The sequence below is a fragment of the Vanessa atalanta genome, chromosome 14, assembly GCF_905147765.1.
Source record: "Vanessa atalanta chromosome 14, ilVanAtal1.2, whole genome shotgun sequence".
NCBI classification, from domain to species: domain Eukaryota; kingdom Metazoa; phylum Arthropoda; class Insecta; order Lepidoptera; family Nymphalidae; genus Vanessa; species Vanessa atalanta.
In genome coordinates, this window is record NC_061884.1 from 12,335,282 (window position 1) to 12,358,739 (window position 23,458).

General features: G+C 33.6%; 1 protein-coding gene across 1 annotated transcript; it reads right to left on the reverse strand.

Annotated features, from left to right (window-relative positions):
• Window positions 1-6,346: 6,346 nt before the first annotated feature.
• On the reverse strand, window positions 6,347-22,540 carry LOC125068702. The gene is made up of 6 exons (XM_047677988.1): window positions 22,492-22,540; window positions 15,910-16,502; window positions 15,406-15,690; window positions 13,084-13,200; window positions 7,290-7,406; window positions 6,347-6,500 (listed from the first exon to the last, which is right to left on the reverse strand). The coding sequence occupies exons 1-6, from the start codon at window positions 22,492-22,494 to the stop codon at window positions 6,347-6,349; spliced, it is 1,269 nt and encodes a 422-aa protein (XP_047533944.1). The 5' UTR covers window positions 22,495-22,540.
• Between the last annotated feature and the right edge of the window lie 918 nt (window positions 22,541-23,458).

A 23,458-nucleotide genomic window follows, 5' to 3' on the forward strand; every position in this document is an offset into this window, starting at 1 on the left:
GTGTGTACAGTACGGCGGTGTGTGCTGCGCGCGGCGTCAGGTGCAACTGGCGATGTCGGTGAGAGCGCGCCGGCCACTCGGTTGTGTAAGCGCTGGTTCTTCTCTGGAGGTGGAGATCGGAAATTGGTTGAGTTTCGGTCGTATCTCTGAGGTTTGCATTGATGTGGTCATGACCAATGATTATTAAATTTCTGTAATTATTAATTTTCAAAATATGGATCAAGGCCTATAGATGAGATCCAAACGGTGTCTAAATATGTTACTTTATAGGCTCATCTCTCAGCTCTTATGTAACAATAAAAAAGAGTTAAAAGATCTATCGCTAAAGGTGCATCTTCACATTTAAAATTTTGATTCTATACTTGCTTCTGTGTAACTTGAAATAGTAAAATTTAGCTAAATTTCATAATCAAATTTGATATGACAGATATAAATATCTGCTAAGGCAATTGTCCCAGTAAACTGTACCTAAGAAATCTTCATGAAATTAACAGATTTTTACTAATTACTCGTGACGCAACAAGTAGTAACACTCGTAAGTCTGCGAGAGTCACCCGACAGCCTCGCCTATCTACGTGGTCAATGTTGATAACTGGTTTACTGACTTTTGAGTTTTACGTTACAAGCATAGAAACACTACAATATACACACTACAAAATCTTAAACAAAAAAAAAAAAAACGTTGAGGCAAATATTTGTAGAAAAGAGAAGATTCACCAATACGCGTGATGCAACAAAGCGTAGAGGAACTACGACATACTTTATTCTTTTACGAAAATGTTCCACAGGTCTCTTGAAGCTTGTTGCTCCGATTCAGATTGGTGAAACACACGTGTGACAGATATTCATCCATAAATTAAACGACGTAAGCGATGATTACCTTCGCCGCGTTACTCAAACTAAGCGCATGATTATTAACTCATGCTTGCCTGTGTTGTCAGTTCATTCAACCATCAGCTCAATAGCCTGAATAACAGACGTCCATGCCCTTTCCTGACTTAATTAGAAGTCATTTATAAAATTTTTTAATTGCTTACGTAGAAATATTACATAATTTCCTAACCCTGCATGCTCCGCTGGGCGTAAACTTAATAAATAAAAATGAATGTTTCTATATATCCTCTGTCCTCTATGCGTTCCTAAACCATTCATCCGATTGTAACGAAACAATGGTGCGTTGTACACGCGCCCCCGCACTCGTGCACTCGTACACATTTCATCACATTCGAATAGGAATTATGTTCAATAACAATATTTTTATTACACCTTTTATTTTCCTGCTATCTAACACTCATTATTATAAAATATATTTAAAATCCGTTCAGCCATTTAAGTATGAAGAGAGCTTAGTGAATTTAACAAACAGCTTCCTGTGCGTTTTCTGGGAATTGGTAATTGTATAACAAATACATACAGAAACTGAGACCACGGGAGTTCAGGTCCAGACGTACATAATAAGGATTTATATTCTGGAACCATTCCAGAGGCACGATATTGTTAGCACTGCTGACATCCTAATTTTGTGTTGCTAGTGTTTGTTGCTGAACAGATAAATTTAATAACTCTTTATTGGGTCACAGGATCTATATAACTATTGATTTATTTGTTTAATAGATTTATCAACAGTTATAATAAAACTATCAAAATAGACCCTAACGTTAAATATACACATTAGTGAATTTTATTCTTTTTAATTATAGTTAGTTACAAGATTCTATTGACACCGACAAAAATATTAAAATGATTAAAATATTTGCAGGTATTAATTTAATAATTATAATTCAAATAATTATAATGTACGAAAAAAAAAGATAAAAAACAATAAGTATAAAAACATGAAATTAAATATTATTAGCTGTTTGAAACATAGCTCATAGCACCTCCGAATGTTTAGGAGTAAGAAAAGTTACAACTAAAGACACCGACAGTCGTTTAAGTCATTAAGCATAACCTTGTACCACCTGGTTTCAGTCTCCCCAACGTCAATTAATCCTTCATTGGGCGAGGTGTTCGGTTCTATAATAAAATTCCTCAAATACTTTGCCGATTTATGCCAATTTTTTACTAAAGGATAAGGGATTATGTAGATGACACAAAAGTGTGGAGATTCCATGTGATTTCCATGTGATAAGTAATAATTTAATGATTGTATTCAATTATTACTTATCACATTAATTCTTCTCGGTAGACTTAGAAATACAATTAGAGCTACCACCGGTTCAGAATGTAGAATTCTGAACCGGTGGTAGCTCTAATTGTATTTAATCATGACGATTCAAAAATACTCTAATAAAATATATTTTGATGTAATTTGATTTGTTTAAAATCTTCTAAAGAAAGTTAGAACTTATTATGTAGATTAATTTTTAAATCATCTAACTTTTATTAATTTAATAAACAAAATTTGTAAATAAATTATACACACAAAAACAATATATCGGGTTATACTAATTTATATCGAAAAGATCTCAATTCTTTTAGAAATTTTAGTATTTCGTAACCATTGTGCAAATTTCTACATGTTAATTAGTTGAATTTATTGATTTAGTTATGTTTAACATTTCTTAAATAATTTATTCAAATCGAGTATTTTGAATATTGAATATTAATAGAGCTAACGAGCTGAAGGCCGCGTCGTTCGTAGTACCGGTAGCTGATGTGAAGAAACATCAATGAATGGAGACCATGGTTCGGGAAAATATGCGCAGGATATCAGATGGCCAGGTGAACTAAAGCAATACGGTAACCAGCGGGTTCAGAAGCTGAGAAAAGGTGCATGCATAATATTTCATTTTGCATGGTGGTAAGGCGATGTAAGGAATGGTTAACATTTCTTATAGCGCTATGGTCGGTCACTTACCATCAGGTGGCCAATTTGTCCGTCCGCCTACCTATATCATAAAATAGAAAATAAATTAATAGATAGAAGAGGTCTTATTGCAAAAACTCATATCACCAATACCCCAAGGTTGTGGTATCTTGGGAACTAAGATATTATGTCTTCGGCGCCTGTTACACTGGCTCATTCACCATTCAAAGAAACATAACATGATTATGTATTACTGTTTGGCGGTACAATATCTAAATTGGATGGTACCCACCAAGACAGGTTGGCATATCACCCTAACACCAAGTGTTAAAGTTTTGGGCACATATAGATTAAAAAGTTTAAACGTATAAATAAAAAATAAACGAAAAGTATTTCAAAGATTATTAAGTTTACTTAAGTTGTTCAAGTTTAATGATAACATAAATTATCGGCCGACGATGAATCAGACTTAACCGAGTCTGAGATTTTTATGATTTATTTACCGCGGACAAAGCCAGTGGCGAAAACTGTTATCTAACTACGAAACTTTCTTTACACGGAACAATTATCTAAGCCTCTCGACATGAATATGGCGAAGGGATGAATCATGCTCAATTATTAAGATAAATATCATAATTACGGAGAGATAGCGGACGCGTTTCTACGTAATGGCCGTCAAGCGACCTCGTTAGTGTGTGACTGATTTATTGAAACTTCTCATTAGTACGTTATTAATTGAACAATTCCTACTTTGTCTTAAGATTGAATACATTTTAGATTTTCACATTCACTGTCCGCATTTGCATCTATAGTTATACCTGGATATTTGTAGGTACCACTTCTTATACGAAGTATTTCTGGGTTCCGGTGTGAGTCATGGTATTGGAATAGGAACTTAATTCAGCGCATTGCAAATGCTTATTGTTATGTTATGTTATGCTTAATCGCACCACTACCATGATCTACAATACTACTTGCATTTGTGGTATTATATGTAAAATGTAGGCCGCTGTAAAATTATCGGTATGTGGCTGCCTCCCCGTCTTTAAAGCATAGACGCAATATAGCTCGTTAGGAGTACACTGCGTTTAATTAGTTTCCCAACATATTACCAAAAAAAGACTCCATCTTACATCTTAATCATAATCCTATACATTATATACATCCTATATACCTAAAAAGTCGCAGCATTTTTTTATGGTTGGGCTAATGCTCACCACCATCAGGTACATCTGATGGTAAGTGAGCTACAGCCCATAGACGTTGGCGCTGTAAGAAATATTAACCATTCCTTAAATCGTAATAATGCACCACCAACTTTGTATGCTAAGATGTTATGCCTAGTGCCTTCACTTACACTGGTTCTCTGACCATTCAAAGTGCTCCGGGCACTACGATACTAAGTATGGCTGTTTGCCGGCAGAATATCTGATGAGATGGCATAAAGCCCTGCCATTAAGTCAAACATTATTAACTTCGCCAATTAACAGAAAGTGCTACGTAATAATAATTTAATAAACAAACCTTTAAATCGATACTCTATCAGATCAGATAAGATGACTACTCAATACATAAATAGATAATAAAAGCCCAGTCACGAATTTACATTGAACTGATTGTACAAATATCGGTACTTCCGTCGTTCCTTACGATGAAAAATGAAAAAAATATATTTAAAAAACAATATTAAATACGATTTTTATAAAATCGTTTCTATGCTGAACAGCATAGAAATCGTTGAGAAGTTCCTTCGTCTTGAGCGTGGAATCAAGTCATTCTTACCTTGCCACCCGAACTGAAGTAACACGTAAAATTTCAACTCGATAAGATATGGAGACGAGCTTGCAAGATTTAACCAAAACCAAGCAATAAATATAGTCACTTAAATAACTTCTATGTCAACACTTTAGCTTTTTAGATCCACTGGTTTGGTCTGGACATTGTAGACCTACATCGAATTAAAAATAATAGGATGTAGTCCATGGAAATGTTACAATTTGAGGGCCAAACTGAAAATTTTTTAGAGGACGTTTCGTTACGTTACGTTATAATATGTCTCTACAATTTTTTATAAGATTGATAGTTTCCGAGATATCGCAAAAACGTGTTTTACCCCTTTTTCCATGGTAGCCGGGGGACAAAGGCAGCACCTCCACAAACTTGGAGTTAAGCTTGTATTGACCTCCTGTATTGTCCTCTAAAAAATGTCCAGCCCATGTAATAAAGTCCATTAAAATGTTTTAAATGGACTTTCGCTGTTTTCCATGCAGGGTACATTCAATTGTATATACATATTTGACGTAAGCGTATTTGTGAACAGAGTAAGTACTGAATTTTCGTGGCGGTTTTTTCGGATTTATAAATGTTAAATAGATAAAATTGCATAAAAGCCTACTAATAAAATCTATTTTTTATAATGGTACTATGAGTGTCTTTACCGCTGGCGTAGACTTAAGAATAGCGGGTGGGTAGCGTCTGAATGGTCTTATATTTTTATGGTCTTTATGGTCGATGATGATCACTTACCAAGTGACACATTTGCTCGTCTGCCTTTCTAACTAAAAAAAAGAGAAACTTATCTGTCTATCATTTAACATAAAGAGAGCACGCCAAATCTGGAAAGTAGATTTGTGCTTTAATCGCAGCCTTCCAGAGCATTAATTTGACTTTCTCCGCAACACGCATTCATCATGTTACCTATAAGACAGTTTTTAATTGAATTTTTCTAGTTTTTATTTACCACTGGATTTGAACAAATTTATTAAAAGTCTTTGGAACTTCTCCGGTCTATAAACACAGACACAATGTATTATAATTTAGTGAACTGCATACATGAAACGATTTTAAAATGATTACTTTGCCGCCCCTACTCTATGCTAAGCGAGGAAATTCAATTTGATCGCCCCTGGAGTAAACAGCGTATTTTTTATTGCATTGTAAGTTATTTTTTACTAGGCGCTCTTGTTTTATAATATACCAGTATATTTAATATCATTTAATTTACTTTGTCTGATCTTACAGTTTAGTTATATACCTCCATTATTCTTGAAAAAAAAATTGAATAAATATTTGATATTGATATACGAAATATCCGAACTAATTTAGTCTCCGGCTAAAGCCTTTAAAAAAATCAATATTTATGTAGTATATTGAAATGTATATATTCGGTAAATTATATATTTTGTTTACAAATAGGAAGACAGTTACTATTTTATAGTGTTTATATAACGATTAATCATTCAATAAAATTAAAAATATTTTAATTTTTTGACCTTTTAAATAATACAATATCGATGAGACTTTTAACATTGATTGCAATCATGCGAGCTCCCTCGTAACTTTGTCGATTTAATGTTAGTGTATCGATTTAGTTATTATGAATTAGTGAGCTTTGCTTAAGACATCACTGGATCATGCCTGCTCTATATCTATAATAATATAATAAATGAAACAAGGGGACAGGTAGCTGCTAGTTACAATAAAAAATAAAAGGAATGGTAAATTAAAACAATAGTAGGAGTTTATAATTTATTTACATTACGTAATAAAACCTCGTCTATCATGAAGGGCGTAATGGTGACCACGGCTGTCATGGTGCTGAAATAACCAACTAAGAACTTTACTCAGAGCCTGAGGGTCGTTACAAGGGATCTTGTAGCATAAGTTCGGTCTGCGTAGTGATGACGGAACGCTGTAAAGATAGAAGAACATATATAATGCTTAGAATTAAGAAATATTAACCATCTCATACATAACTATGCCATGGGAGCTAAGAAATATCATGTAAAAGTAGGATTGTAGCAAGCTTTAAATCACCCAGTATAAACTATAAAGTAGAAATAATAAGTTAAAATAAAGATGGCTATGTTCTTCAATATCGATCACGTTTATATTATATATTATATCGTCTACGTTTTTTATTTCAGTGTGTGGCTGTTGTTGCATCTTTGTTACCTATAAAAAAGTTACTTTTTTATTTTTTAATTGTTTAGTAATTAGTTGGTAATTTGTAATTGTCTTGTCTTTTGTAATTTGCGTTTTTTGTATTGTATTATATATTGTTAGTATATTTTTTTCCCCCTTTTTATATAATATAGTAGAAAAAAGTTGTGTTAGGTTAATAGATAAAACTGTCCTTTTCCATGCCGTGATAACTTTTAATTGAAACAACACTAAGCTAAAAATGTAATTACCTTTATTTTTAAACTATAAATGGTGTATGTTTTGTAATTTGTCCTTAATAATAAAAAAAAATGTCACATGTGCCTGTAGTTGCACTGCACTCAACTTTCAATCCGAAGCACAACAATATATGTATTCCTGGCGGTAGAACAAATGGTGGGCAGCACCTACCAAGATACTTTGTTTAGAAATTCTTTAAAACGAGATTCTTCAGTGAATCCCCTCGGAGTTAAGCCACGGCGGACCTCATCATTACTTTCTATCGATATGTATGGGTTCAAGAAATGGTTGCACCTACCGCATATAGTTTCCATTCGAATGTAATTCACAGAGCAATCTTCGCTTACATCGTTCACTGATCGACGGAAGTTCGGCGACGCTTTCTTCCGACCTCCGGGAAATACGAGATGGAAAACTGTAAATAAAAGCTAGTGTAAAAAATATTTTATCGTGCATATCAATTATAATATCCAAATTTATGATATTATTTTATGATAAAATACACTTAAGATTTTTCACTGATATTAATGAATTACAATTATTATGCGTAGAAATATATACTTTTGGTAAAAATATAATTTCATGTAATATTATACAGTTATACGATAAATATAATTAACATGAGTAATTTATTTATAACTCTGTTTATTGATTAACTTAAAAAGTCTTTAAAATAAATTACAAAGGATTGTACTTCGCAACCATTAACGGGTCGCTTTACATTTAATTAAGTCACTTAATATAATATTTTAATGTCAAACTTAATTCTAGTTTTGACGGTTATATTATTAATAATCCGAATTAACTTTCTATTAAATGTTATACAATTATTTAAAATCAATTTTTTTATTGAATTTAAACTTAGCTCTTTGTTATTTTTTACTAACCGTACCTTATTTCTATTAATTATTTTTGCTAGTTTTAAGTGCCTGATATTTCAATACTAGATAAAAATAAATTTGTCACGTGTCTTATTTGTCCAAATAAATAAAAAAAAATTTAGCAGTATATGTATGTAGCCGAACTATCCATGATACAATATTAGTATGATTATTGTAAGTGGTTCAGTTGCTGGACTTAACTAAAGATTGTGAGTTGAAACTAGAGCAATCACCATGACATTTTCACGTTCTTTGTATTTATAGTTCCACATGTGCTTCGCGGCGAAAGAAATTATCACGAGAAAAGATTGTACTAAGTACATGTTACCGATCACATTCCTTCAAATGCATCGTCAAAATACTTCAGAGCAGCGACTCCTTTACGAGGAAAAAAACTTTTGTAATGACATTTACAGACTTTACTCTGCTTGTATTTATTACAAAACGAACCTCCCATACACACTTAAGTATAAGTAAGTACACGTACAGACATATATAACAGAACAATAAGTCCAATAGGGATTCTACCACATTGAACAATAAACACGAATTGAAGAATGCGGCCGTCCTCAAACAGGGGACCGGTCCATCAGCACATTGTAGTGGAAACTTTATTCGTTTCTTGTAAAATATTTAATGCTGCTTTCACACTTGTGTAACACGCGGATGTAAGTCCTTCCTCCACGTACATTTCTACGTAATGCGTGGATGTGGTAATTATTACGAATTTAATTTTATGTACCGAGTCTATTTTAAGAATGGTTATGGAGAGGGAAGACTAAAATAGACGCAGCGGTCAGTGTCGGTACCTCTCACCGCTGTGTATGTTTGATTTATATAGTGTGTCTACCTCGTTGGTATAGCGGCTACATATAAGGCCGCAGATTCCGAGATCCTGGCTTCAAACCCCAGGTCGGACCGATAAAAAGTTACCGAGTTTTTCTGGATGTTAGAATTGTGCGACCTTCCGTACCGGCTAAAATTTTTCAGGTCGTGTCATATTTGCCGTCCCATCGGATTATGAAGGAGAGGATAAGGAGTGCTCTTGTGTTTACTCACATTTGTCCAGCGTAGTTGGCTGGTTTCCCTTAAGAACAGCCGCCGTGGCCGAAATCAGTCCGGACATCATCAACATTGTATATAGCAATGTATATTTCAATGGAAGTAGTAAAAAGATAAACAAACCTTATATTTACGTATTTTGCTAATAACTCAGCTATGTTGTGCACTACTAAGATTGTATGATTAATATATCGTTATTTATAATACAACACCATTGCACTTAACAACTATTTCCACTTTATTTTACTTTCAAAATTCCGATAACAGTTTCGTCGACGTTCAAAACGCCATTTTTTCGCAAATCCATAGTGAATATCATAGATTAATAAGCTCTCAACCAATGATATCGCGTACATTTGCTCTCAAATTTTGTTTATATGGCTTTTTTTTTGTTATGGTATATGAGTATAGTAAATCATTCAGCGGTTTAATATGGTCGTGTGCAAAGAAAGTCAGTGCTTATTTATATTCCTTCCCGTTGATTCCATCTTAAACAATCATTATTGTTACCTTATTTACTATCAATAATAATTAAGGCTTAATTAGCTATATGTACAAATCATGACCGCGTCGAATGTTGGCATGAATGTCAACGGCATTTCGTTGTTCATTTGTAATTCCTATTTTCTCTGTGCATATTGAACCACGTGCTGTCATCAGTAGGGGCTATAAATAAATAAAAAGGCCTGCAAGACATTTTCGTCCAACAGTGTGTCTGTAAGTGCTTCATTACTAATATTCAACGCTATGCAAACTACTTTAAATAACATTGCGATAGTTGTCTTTAATTTATTTTAGAAAGACAGACGAATGCAGGCAATGTAAACTACGCATAAAAGTCAATGTACTGAAAACCATGGGATCTAAGATGTGATTTTGTATATTCGTTGCAGGAAGCCAGAAGGCAAATGGACCACCTGATAATGAAGCTAAGCATTATTCTTATGACCGATTTGGGTAACATTTGAAAATATAATGGAAACTTAAACTGTATTTGGAACTCCGAACTTTTGCTGAAGATACGATGCAAAATATTAATAGCAAATATAAATAATTGCCTTTTGCTTACTGGGGTAAAAATTAAAGGTAATTAACCGATTTTCCCGAGCAGTTCATGCCAGTTACTGCAGCTACCTTCGCTAATCCTTTTGGTTTTCGTATGAAACGGGTACAGACGACGGACAAAAAAAAAAAAGAAAAAATTTTTAATATTGGAATTTTATACAGTTACTTCCTTTTAAATTAGTCTATATAGTTCCGTTCAGTTCAGTAAAAGCATCAAATTGTTTTTAAAACAATAAAACCTGATCGAATAACTGTCAGTAACGAATACTACGTTCACTTAAATATAGGTATATAATCAATTATACATAGAATCTATTATTTATATAAACCGGAAATTGAATAAAACTTTTTAAGAACGGAAATCACGTTTTTATTTCCTGAAGACATCACCCATGCTCTACTGGTTGAGGATAAATCGTCATGATACAGAACGGATTAATATTACAGATGTAACAACGCGGATACGCGAGCGCACGCAACGATCGCACGTTAGGTTATGTAAGCGCGGTGGACAGGCGGCCACGAAAGTATTTTATGAATAATTAATATCGATGGCCTACAACTTGATAAATGCCGTTTTATCGAGTGGCATAATATCCTTTCAGTGTGGACGTTATGTCAATTATTAATATATAAACATATCAGTATATTATTTATTAGCGATGTCCATCTGGTTCCGGTTTAATAGAATTGAGCCCATTTTAACTCGTGAATGTCGCAAGAGTCGATTGTCGAAGAGTGGAAGTGTTTGTTAAACGCCTGTTTTATTGAGTTTTTAAGGCAGTGCAGGTAATAGCCTAGAGATTACAATACAATATACAAGCCAAGCAAATAAGGTTTAAAGTATCCGTTAGTTAAGTTGTTGGGATATACCTACATTTCTCCTATTTTAATAGCAGAAGAACATCGTAATTATAAATATATTGTGGTGTAAAATATTTATGAAATTAGTGAAGGGTGGGTGGTGAAGATACCCGTGAGGTTCATTACCTAGGAGCACGGACTCGGTTAATTCAGCTCTATTCCACATAGAGGTTGGTATCGGGCACCTTAAATAAAAGAGGTAAGGACAGCTGATGGCGATAATGTCTATAAGGGCCAGCTGATGACGATAACGTGTGGTTGTTAAGGGTCAAAATACTTAACTTTAAAGTTTTATATTTTTTATTATAAACATTTGTATATCTTGTGGTGTTTCTTTTATAGTAAAAGAATAACCTCTTAACATGTTCCTGATACAGAAATAAACAAAACATAAATATAATTAAATATATATATAATATATCACATAATTATATTACGAGACCGTAAAAACGTATACATTGAGCGCTACTCAAGCGAATAAATAATTCATAATATAAATTAACAATACGATTGTACAAGCGAATTTAGTTCATGAAACTAGAGGAAAAAAGCAAATGAATATCGCGTCCAGCGCTCGTCGTAATAACAAAACGATCTTTTTTGATTTACTTTTATCTTTTGCAAAATTGCCGCACTCTCTACACTGATTAATTACGGAATTGAATAAGCGTGGTTTTGGTTTCACAAACAGATTGTACCAAATTATACACCTAGCACTTTTTCTTAGCTCTCATTTAACGCTACGGATTGTGAAAATTACGTTTGGAACGACGTTAATTCGATATTGCTATTCCATTTTTTTTTAAATAAATAATGCAATCCTATCGAAACGCTTAAATACGAAAGTGAGTTTGTTTGTTTGTTACGCTTTTAAGAAATTTTGCATAAATTTATTTTCTTTCTGTATCCGTGACTGGTACAGAAAAAGACATCTTTTTTTTTCTCGCTGGAAAAAGGTATTAAGCGTTTCTCCCACATGATGTGAAGGTATGTGGGATTAACCGTTGCCCAGAACGCTTTGTAAGTCCTTGTACACCGAAATAACCACTAAAAAACCTGCGATACACACTCCGACTCTTCGGCTGGCGTCAGGGGATCGCTTTCGCAAGTACCGTGACGGGACATAGGTTACCTAACACAACACCTCTTCTATACTAAAAGACACTGGCTTCAAATCAAATCAAATCAATTTTATTCAAGTAAACTTCACAATTAAGCGTTTTTGAATCGTCGATATTAAAATACTACCACCGTTTCGGAAAGCAGCATCCAGCGAGAAGAAACGGCAAGAAACTCGCATAGTCGTTTCAGATAAACAAATTTACAATGCTGTTTTTTTACAATAATTAGTGTCCTGTGATGGAACCCGAGCCTAAATTCAGGCGCTTTTTATTGTACTGTATGCAAACGGAAAGTAGGGGTTATAAGTTTATTATTATTACTTCGTCTTTAAATAGGTATTTAGTTTATTATTGTTGGGAATCTTTTACTGTTTAAATTTTTTGGAAAGCCACCAACAATTACACAACATTGGATTCATTCTTGTTGACACCTTAAGGCAATTACGGATCCGTTTGTTTATAAACATTTGTTGACAAAACTTAAGTGGTCAACATTCCTTTTATGGAGAGAACTTTAAACGTACTCGTATACATACATAATGATGGAGAATATAAGTTATAATATGGAATGTGTAAATTTCCAATAATTTCAATATGTATTATTCTTCTTGCTCAATATTTTATTGGTGATTTATTGAAAATAATAATATTTTTTCTTTTTTGTCTTCAGAATATAATGTTCAGTATTTTATCGAATATGTCTGAATACTTGAGTTCTTATTGCAATAAATAAATTAGCATGGTTACACTTCTTTAAGGGCAATTAAACAAATATACAAATCCTTTATTTATTTAGATCACCTAGTGATATTAAAACTTGAATGCTAGCATAAGATTGAACTTGGGTTCCAACTGACAAGCTTCTGGGTTTATAATTCGTCTCGTATTCGGAAAATAAAAACATCGTGAGGAAACCTGTTTGGGTCGGATGAAGTTCTGTCACACGTGTACCAGACCGCTTCGTAGATACGTGATGGAATAAGCTTAAATGTACTTCTCAAGAGGAGAGGAGGCCAAGGAGGCCACAGCTTAGCAGGATGTTACTTTACTTTTTAAAATATTTGGCGCTTAGGTATGTAAATGGAAAGTATGTACTAACCGAGGGTTATTATCAGCGCTCTCTAGAGTGATGATGCTGGGCGTGAGTGCGGATATGATGATGCCAACAGGTACCAGAGCTGTTATCAAGTTTAATATCTTTTTCCATGGGCTAGAACTGAAAAAAATGGATTAAGTCCATGATCGAATGAATGCTAATAATTATTTACAGCAATAATTTCGATTTGTTAAGCTATTCTGACAAAACTGAACAAGAATGTTTTATTATAACAACAAGTTAAATCTATATTATATATGCCTTAATACTCTATATTACCATTAATTACTGTTAGGCTGTCCGGGGTCCTACTAGTACATATATTAGTCCAGTCATCTCAGTTTCAGTTTTACCCCGGAATTTGAGATACTCAGCTACAAACTTGCACATATTATTTATTAGTACGCGACTGGCCTTAACTGAGGTCAAGGGTCACAAGAATCGTTTCTTTATACCATCTTTGTCAATATCTCACTGCGAGCTTTGTATTTATTATCAATATTGTAGAGTAAAAAAATGTCTACGACTTTTGCTTTAATATGTTTTTATACCTTCAATCGTTGTCGAAATAAATGGCTGAAAGCGCGCAGTGTTTAACTATGTAGAGGATCATTTAAGGTCAACCGGCAGTCTCGGATCAGACCAAGAATCGAGACGAGCTTGCTTGTCTATTAATATTGACATAATAACATCAAAACGATACGATAATATCATACATTATTATTATTTTTGTGTTAATAGTTCTGTAAACAAGCTTTCTATTTCTGCTTGGTAAGTGAGCTCATAGCATTGCCTGGAGCTTAAAGCGAATCACTCGCAAATCAATCATTCGTACAGACAGCCGGCGTTTAGCGTTTACTTGTATGGTGATAGGCGTAACACCGTCTCCGTCGTGTAAGTGGCCGTGGAATGTTGATTATTAAATATGTTAATATTTTTTTGTCTTTAATTGAATTTCGGCCTACATAGCAATGGCTGTGACGCGGATTTTAAATGCGGTTTTATGTTCAGAGAGATTTTACGTGTTAATTGTGTTTCGTAATGTTAATGTTATCTTAATATACTTTATTGTACTCCACAAACATAAAATACAGAAATCTTAGGACTAAACAAATTAATGTGTGAAACGGCTGTGAAGAAAACATCGACCCAAAATTTGCAAGATAAACCCTAGAGCCTGTGTGTAATTTGAAATTAATGTGCACTAAGAGTCTATGAATATTTTTTAAAATAATAATGTATTTCTACGTGAGGTAATGTGGTTTCTGTGTGACGAGGATTTAATTTTTGATCTACTGCCGCCGATTACAAATATCGTACTAAAAGAAATTACCAATAAGATAGAATGTGGTTTAATTGTGAATTTGGAACTGAGATGGCTCAGTGGTTAGAATGCGTGCATCTTAACCATATTATTTCGGATTCAAACCCAGGCAAGCACCACTGACTATTTATGTGCTGAATTTATTTTTTTAATTCTTTTCGTGCTCGGCGATGGAGGAAAGCATCGTGAGGCAACCTGCATGTATCTTATTTGAATGACATTCTGCCACATTTGTATCCGCCAACCGGCACCGAAGGAGAGTTTTTTTTACTTTAGTGTATTTATATATCATGACATTTATAAGCGCATTTTACAATCTCTAAATGGACATAAACCCCCTTACAGTTAAGAGAAAAAAATAACTTCTGTTCAATTGTTTGCAATATGACTAAGGGGATGTGTGTATTCAAATAAATACGGGAAAGTACTCAGAAGGCAAAGATTGTTGATATCAAGAAGTATATGATTAATACTCATAAAATAGTGAGAGGTCACAATGGGCGCACAACGCCTGGCGTTTATCAATTCATGTATTTATATGAGTATGTAATTATCTACGCATTGGCAGATACTTTCAAGTATGTAACCCACTTTCCGAACGCAGCTTTGCCCGCGTGAGGCGAGGGGGGTGCTGGTGTTGGTTTGAGGTGCATTCTCTCTTTAAAAGTACCCTATGATCCATTCCAGACTATAATCTATCTCTGTGCCAAATTTACATTATTACATTCAGCCTTTCGGATATAATTGAGTAACAAACATCCATCCAAACATTCGCATTAATATCGTTAATAACAAGTTACTCGCTAGATTATATATATATTACATTGCCATTGCGCCACCTTGGGAACTAAGATGTTGTGTCCCTTGTGCCTGTAATTACACTGGCTTACTCACCCTTCAAACCGGAATACTACAATACTGGATACGGCTGTTTAGCGGTAGAATATCTGATAAATTACATACAAAATATCAAAACTATTAAAATATTTTAAAAATCTTACCGTTTCTTTAAAGCTGTATCTTTTGAATCCTTAAAGTCTAGTCCAAAATCATCATCGTCACCGTCAGAACCGGGTTTCTCTTTGAATGCGTCCGGTAACTTGTAAAGCCCACCTGCTGGTATCATCACCGGCGCCTCCATGGTTGGTTTGATTTCTAGACCTGTTTCGAATTTCCAGTCTTTGGTTCTTGGTAAGATATGCTCGAATTTGTAAGGCGAATCAATTGCAACGTTATACGAACTAACAGGTTGTTTGTAGTCTAATGGGAAGAAGTCTCTCGGGGAGCTGTAAGAAAATGTTAATGTAATTAATTTTCCATTATTTGTGGTTGATTTATTATCTGTTATTTAAGTCTTGATTGATTCCAAATGTTGTAGATAATGTTTAGGATCCATTATAAAATTAAAAAATTTTCACAGTAACATTTTTCAGATGTTTTAATAAAGAAAACTGCAATGAAATTTTTTAGCATAAAGTGTTTAAAGAATTATAATTTGATCTTACCTTACAATCTCTATTGACGGCTTAGAAACGTGCGGATTAAATGATCCTACAGTTGCTTGCGTAGGTACAACGAACTTATCTTCATCATAGAAATATCCTAAAGGCGGACTCGGCTTGAATTCTTTTCCTTTGAAACTTTCATTTTCAATATTATAGCTGTTATCAGTTATATTAGACTTATCATCATTAATATTTAACTTAGATTTTGCATAAGTAGCATTAACTTTCCAAGAAGTCGTATCAGTAAACAGTTTTATTCCATTCTTGTGATCTTGTTTTTCTTTTAATGATATTTCGACTTCATTATTATTTTGAAGTTGTTCAAGTTCTGCTTCTTTTAGTGTACTTAAAATGTTACTATTATATTTTTTTAACTCAGTGTTACTTGTTTTATCTCTTGATTGGGTTTGGTTAATTTCTTTCTCATTATTTTTATTCATGTTATCTCTGAAGACATTATTCGCTTCTCTATGATGTGCAATGTTCTCGACTGGATATAATGTAGTGACATTATGATTTGATGTATTATTTGCATTCTGAATGAGCTTGAGGCAGGATACACTGCTCACGAGACATGTGATGTATATGAGTATCTGTAAAAGTAAAACGAATTCTGTCGGTAATTGAAGAAGACATAATTTGTTTAAATAAAAAATTGTTAAGTAATGAAAATAATACTTAGTAGTTCTTAACAACTTCCTTGTCCAAATAATATTTAAATAATAATCACGAGTCATAAGGAAGACAAGTGAAAGACAAAGAAATAGTATTTTATAACTTTCAAGACTTAGCAATTGGATATTATAATGATGCAGATGTTATTATTCAAAAGGATAGAATAACCCTTATTTGCCGTCACAGAAACTGTTCGAGAAAGTGGTGAATAGGTCGCGGTTCAGAGGCCAGGACACTGACCTTTGTTATCGCCTCCGATTTACAAGAATCGTGAACTTGCCTTAGAACTGTATATCATTAGGGCTTGCACTTAGCTTACGTCAACTGTCGAACGTGAAACTTTGTAAGTCATAAGATTTGGACGACTTCAGTGATACTTCAAATATTTTTTAACATTTTTCTTTAATATAAAATAAAATTTGACTCGTGAGAACGACCAGTTAGTTGTAAAAACCCAATCTAATGGGATTTTACAAACAAAAACTTTCAAATCCTGCTCCCGTTTCGTTTTGAATTGCGTCCAGGAAACCTAACAATTTAGTTTCAAGACTGGGAGAGCATATGTCATAAAAGTTCTCTCGAGAAATAATCAATCTTACAATGTCATTGAATATTAAAAATGATAATCACTTTCGAGCCATTTCGTTGTCTGGATTTCGCTTTCAATAAAAATAAAAATAAACTTTTTAATCGTGATGCAGTCGCGAGAGATAATAATGAGGTGACGAGTCAAAGAATTTTAAGATGTCTGCACGTGAAGGTATTCCGCATACCAGGTGTAAGAGGTGTAGAGAATTGTTATCTAATCTAAAATGTTAAACGAATGAGTGCTCTTGAGGCCGTGATGAATGTGGCTTTTGTCGCAGATGTCACAGACTAAAGAAACTGATTTAAAAATCCAGTTTGTCGGTTTGGAAACAGACAATATTGAATATTAAAATACATTTATTTTATTAATAATATTACCGTAGCCATAAAGTAAGCATTTCATTGAAATACATTAGCAACTAGAACTAATTTATGACAAATAACTAAAAAGGGAGTAAAAAAATAACTGAATCAAAATGAAATATTTATTATCGAAAATAATACTTGACTTTCAAGTCAAATGAATAATCTACAAAATTGTATCATTTGATTTCTTACAATATAAATCAGGAGATTACAAAATACCTATTATAATAGAAATAGAATAAATCTACAAAAAAAAAAGCCGAGCCGAGATGGCGTAGTGGTTAGAACGCGTGCATCTTAACCGATGATTTCGGGTTCAATCCCAGGCAGGCACCACTGAAATTTCATGTGCTTAATTTGTGTTTATAATTCATCTCGTGCTCGGCGGTGAAGGAAAACATCGTGAGGAAACCTGCATGTGTCTAATTTCAACGAAATTCTGCCACATGTGTATTCCGCCAACCCGCATTGGAGCAGCGTGGTGGAATATGCTCCAAACCTTCTCCTCAAAGGGAGAGGAGGCCTTTATCCCAGCAGTGGGACATTTACGGGCTGCTAATGCTAAAATAATGCATAAAGTAAACGGTGTTTTAAATAAAACAAGCGTATGTATGTATGTCACATTATTATCATAAAATATTTTTAAATAAAATTAAAGCGTTTACGCCATTCTATTTCACACATAAAAAATATATATCTCCTAGTCATACCGTAACAGCTTAGTCTGTGTGCGCGGTCAGTGACTTACTGATTTGGGTGAAAGTGAGCCGAGTTATGCAACGGAGCTCGGTGCCGTAACTTGTGTTTATCATTTCTTCTCACTATTTGGGTCAATAGGATTTAAAATATAATTGAAAGTGCTTAAAATCCTATTTTAATTTATAATTACTCATACAAAGAAGGCTTTTTGCTTTTTGATTATGAAATATCTGTTTTATACTACGTTTTGTTTGTAAGTCGAAGATTATGATATACAAGAGAGTGATTTGGTAAACTGTTATCATTATTATAAAAATTCTGAGTACAATGACTACTAAAACTGCGGTTTTAGTGTTTAGTAAATTACAAAGAGAAAGTGTAAATGCTCGTTGCATAATGTTAACATATATTTTCATTGTTCGCAAACAATAGATCTTCTAACATATTATTTACATAACAATGATAACTTAATAAAAAACTTTTGTATTTTTTGTTCGTAATATACTTTGTATCACGATGTTTGTAAAGTATATTTGATTGTAAAATTTTATGATATATTTGAAGGCTCTATTAATATAAATATATTTATACGATGTCTTTATTTCACCAAGTTATTAAAAAATTTAATATTTGTGCAAATAATGTATAATTAATTTTGGTAAAAACTACCAAGGGTTGTTAAATAGGTGATGTTTTGGTAAGAATTTTACTTGCTCGTAGAGCTTCGTGCAAACCCGTTTGGGTATCTGATTGGTACCTGATGATAAGTGGGAAGTAATTATATACTCTACAGCCAAACAGCTATTCTTAGTAATGCTGTGTTCTTGTAGGAGTGCGAGTGAGCCAGTGTTACTATAGGCACAAGGGATATAATATCATAGTTACCCAGGTTAGTGGCGCATTGGTATTGTAAGAAATGAATAATAAAAATAAATAATTATTATTGAATAAAAAATAATAAAGTATTGTTTGTTTTGCTGTCGGTACACTAATGCATGGCCTTAGTTCTCATCATCTAAAAATAAAACTTCAAACAAAGTTATCTATAAACTATATTGTTTCTTTAAACGCAATAAAAAAACACATCAACATTGTAAACGATGGCCTGGATTTGTAACAGATATTATTTTGACTGTATGTCGACGAGTGCTTTCGTACATATATACGTATGTACGATATAAACCGAATGTCCTGGGATGAGGCTTTTCTCGGCTGATGTATACATATGATGACATAACGATAATTAGCTGCTCCTATGCAGGACCGAATAATTAGGCAGTGTCAGTTGCCGAGTTGGCGGGTCGCATCGGCTGGGGCCGAATTTCTCTTATTTTAATGGGATATCGTCGTAATATGTAAACCATTATGTTTATGAATAAAATTGCTTTGTGGTAGAAAAAAAATATTTTAGAATTTTAATTCGTAGGATGTGACACGACGTGGTAATAATATACGTTTCTAGTCCAAAAAATAAATCCGTGCTTCCATCATTTCTGAAAATTATACCTTTATTCTTTATTAAGTCCCTTTAATAAACCTGACGTCATCGAAATTTATAAATATCGTTTCTTACAAAATTAACGTCTACTTGTTTCATAGCCTTTAAAGTATCACTATCATTCCGATTCTCTAATTTAACAATATTGAAATGAATAAAAAATCCTAAGTTTAATAATTCCGCTTACACTGACATGAATAGCGAACTTAACTTGCTAAATATACTGTCATGGCGGTCATCAAAAAAACGAGTTTCTAAATACAAGCTGTTCGGGATCCACAAAATAAAAGCGTCATCATTCTGATGCGAGCTTTGAAAACTACCGAAGTCATTAGCGAGTCGATAATATATCAATTGATGATGATAACGTTTCATAACGCTCTGGACAGGTGGAGAAAGCGCCGCGGGAGGATTTTGGCTCACTCACTCCGTTGTTACGTAACCGTGGAACTATTCATGTGATCGATGCAACTTTGAAGCGATGTAGATGCGGTTTTGACTGACTCGTTTGTCTAGTAGCTTACAAGTATAAAACTCGGGACGCCGAGGTCATAGAGTCAAAACCCCAGGTCGTGCCTGTTAAATACTATTGTGATTTTCTGATTTAAGATGGCAGTGTGACACCCGCAAGCAGGGTTGGATCCGCAGCTTTTTTTGTATATTCTACTATATCTACAAATATTTGTGAAAAGGTTTTTTTATTTGATTTGTCAATTTAAAGAATTGACAAAATGGTATACAAAATTTATTAGACGGTGGAAGAATTTGGTTCGTTATAATTATTCCACCACTCGATAATCACGAAAATTTCTAGATGTTTAAATCCGGCCCAGCGCTCATATATCGGAAGGCACGTAAATCCCAGCTACTGAACTCTCTCCGCTCGTGTCAGATTCCCGTTCCGTTTGATTATGAGACTGAGAGAATGGATGCACTTGCATTTTCCGCACACACTTTTACTTTGACTAAGGAAAATAAGAATGGTCACAATAGACTGGACTTTCTTTATGAAGTAATTAAACTGACGGTCAAACGGGCCACCGGACAGTAAGTGGTCATCATTGCTCAGAAACAATGGCGTCGTAAGAAACATTTACAATTCCTTACATAACAAATGCATGTTGGCAATAGGATGTTATGTTCCTTTTGTCTGGGTCACTCACCCTTCTTGCACTGCTCTTTGGTGGTATAATATGTGACATGTGTTACCTAGAGGGCTCGCACAAACCCCATTATTATTCAATAAATTAAATCACATAATAGATTAATACTTATCATTATATGTATTAAACAGCAGTTTATAAACATTGCGAAAGTTAAACGCTGATCTTACACGTAAAGACAAGTTCAAGGTGATTAGAACTATTAATGTCTGGTGATCTGTTGTAAAACGCTAAGAAAAACATGAAAGTAAAAGGAAATTATTAAGTATGTAAGTAGCGCTTATATGGAAGGCTCACACCATTGCTAATGAGTCATTTAAATGACGGTGAAAGTATCAGGGCGAGAACCTTATTTCCTCACTCCTCATAATCATGGTTGAGCACGTTATATCTCAACTAGTGTGGCATTCACTTAATAAAGCATAATATTGGTTTTTATATTAGAACAATAAACAAAGCATTTTCAATATAAAATTCAACATTTAAGTCGAAGGCTCTAAATAAAAGTAAGTAAAGATATATTTATGTTTCGTAACGCAACTCTATCGCGTTTCCATTCGAGTCCAGAATAAGTAAGTAACATTACCAGTGATATTTTACGTCTGTGTTAAATTCAGTGCTTACAATTTATAAGCGATAAATTGTAAACATCATGGTACTAATATATTGCCTTCTAAACGGTTCCGAGGTATTATTATGATATACGGAAATTACCCAAAAGGCCTCGTCTGACTGACTAACTGACTTGTGACTGAATTGTATGTGATCCATGCACATGAATCCCGTATTCATTAATTATAGAGATAATTATAGAGTACTATGTAGAGACACTCTACATAGTAGGGTTTTGTGCAAACTCATTTGGGTTAGACCACAAATTCATAAAATATTCTGCCAAACAGAAATACTTAGTATTGTTGTGTTCCGGATTGAATGGCTCAGCCACAGTTACTACAGGCACTAGGGACCAAACATCTGTGTTCCCAAGATTGGTGGCGTATCTGCGATGTAAGGAATGGTTAATATTTCTTACAATGAAATAGTGGCCTATTGCCCGCACGCCATACCTCTTTTATTAAAAAGCACATGAGTTGACCCGGAGTTACCCATTGAACGTCAATTTACATCTTGAGTATTATGTTATATAGTAGATAAACATATACAAAATTTTTAAATAATAGTAGTAATTTTACAGAATTACTAATATTCCTATTTATAGCTCTAATTGAGCTTAAGGCTTGTGCTAGGAGTGGGCACGACAATAGCCTAACGGATCAGGCTCCTGCAACTTGTTACATCGCTAGGCGGCCCGTAAATCATTGCACTATTGACGCTTTTACATAATATACAAGAACAAACTGTACGATTGACAGTTTGACCAATGATTTGTTTATAAAAACAACCTGCCCATTAATAAAAGTATGTTATTCATGAGTGATCTTCGATTGGCTTATAATTCGTATCTCATTACGTGACGTACTTGAACCCGTCTAAGCATCATGTCAATATAGTTAACGTAGTTTCTGACATAATTTGTAACATACAGATTGCATTATTAATGATTTATTCATAAATATAGATATCAACACTCACCATGGTGTGCGGGGAGATGTCACCATAATAACTAAAAGCGATGGTGATGGCGAACCATTTATAACATCTTAAGCGTCTGCTGTCTTTAGGGCATTTCCATTGTTTTCATTTGCTTGAAGAATTAGGGGTGTACTCGTAGTTCGCTTATCGATATTTATTTTGATAAAAATATTTGTTCAAACTTTATAAATATCGATAATATGATAATTCATCGGTAAAATGAATATGATTGTTGCTGAAAAAAGCGACTATATTATATATTTTTGTAATACTAAATTATGATAGTTTTGATATCCGACATTGAAATAAATTATAAACGCAAATTAAGCTCACGAAACTTTTAGGTAATGGAATGTTACATGAATAAATTAAAATTTAAATGAGCTAAGGTTTGTACAATATTCTTAAAACAGGACATCCACATCAGCTAATGTATAAATTGTCAAATATGCAAATATCGAAGCTTATAATTATAATGAGTTAAACTAATATTTTTCAAATACATATGTATGTATAAGATGGCCTATTGACAATTTTAAATCTCACCAAAGAGGCATGGGAGTGTTTCATTGTCGAATTCCTAATTCTGGTCTTCTACTCAGTATTCTTTAACAGGAACTCGATGACGTTTTATGGCGTGACGCTGGATTTCAACTATATTCTGATCCGAGGCCATATTAGCTTGATTAAAGACCAATGCCTAACCTGTTTATCTTTTCAAATGTATTCTGCCTCTAATTAAGATATAAAACATATTTACACATGTATATATTTTTACAGTAATAATAACATATAAATATATATTTATATCATCATCAAATCAAAAATATGCAAACAAAGAATATAGATACATATTTATATGTAGGTATATACTTCCTCAAATTGAGAGGAGGCCTTAGCCCAGTCGTGGGAAATTTACTTTACTGTCTTATGTATTCTTAATAAAAATAATTATTGCGATGAATAT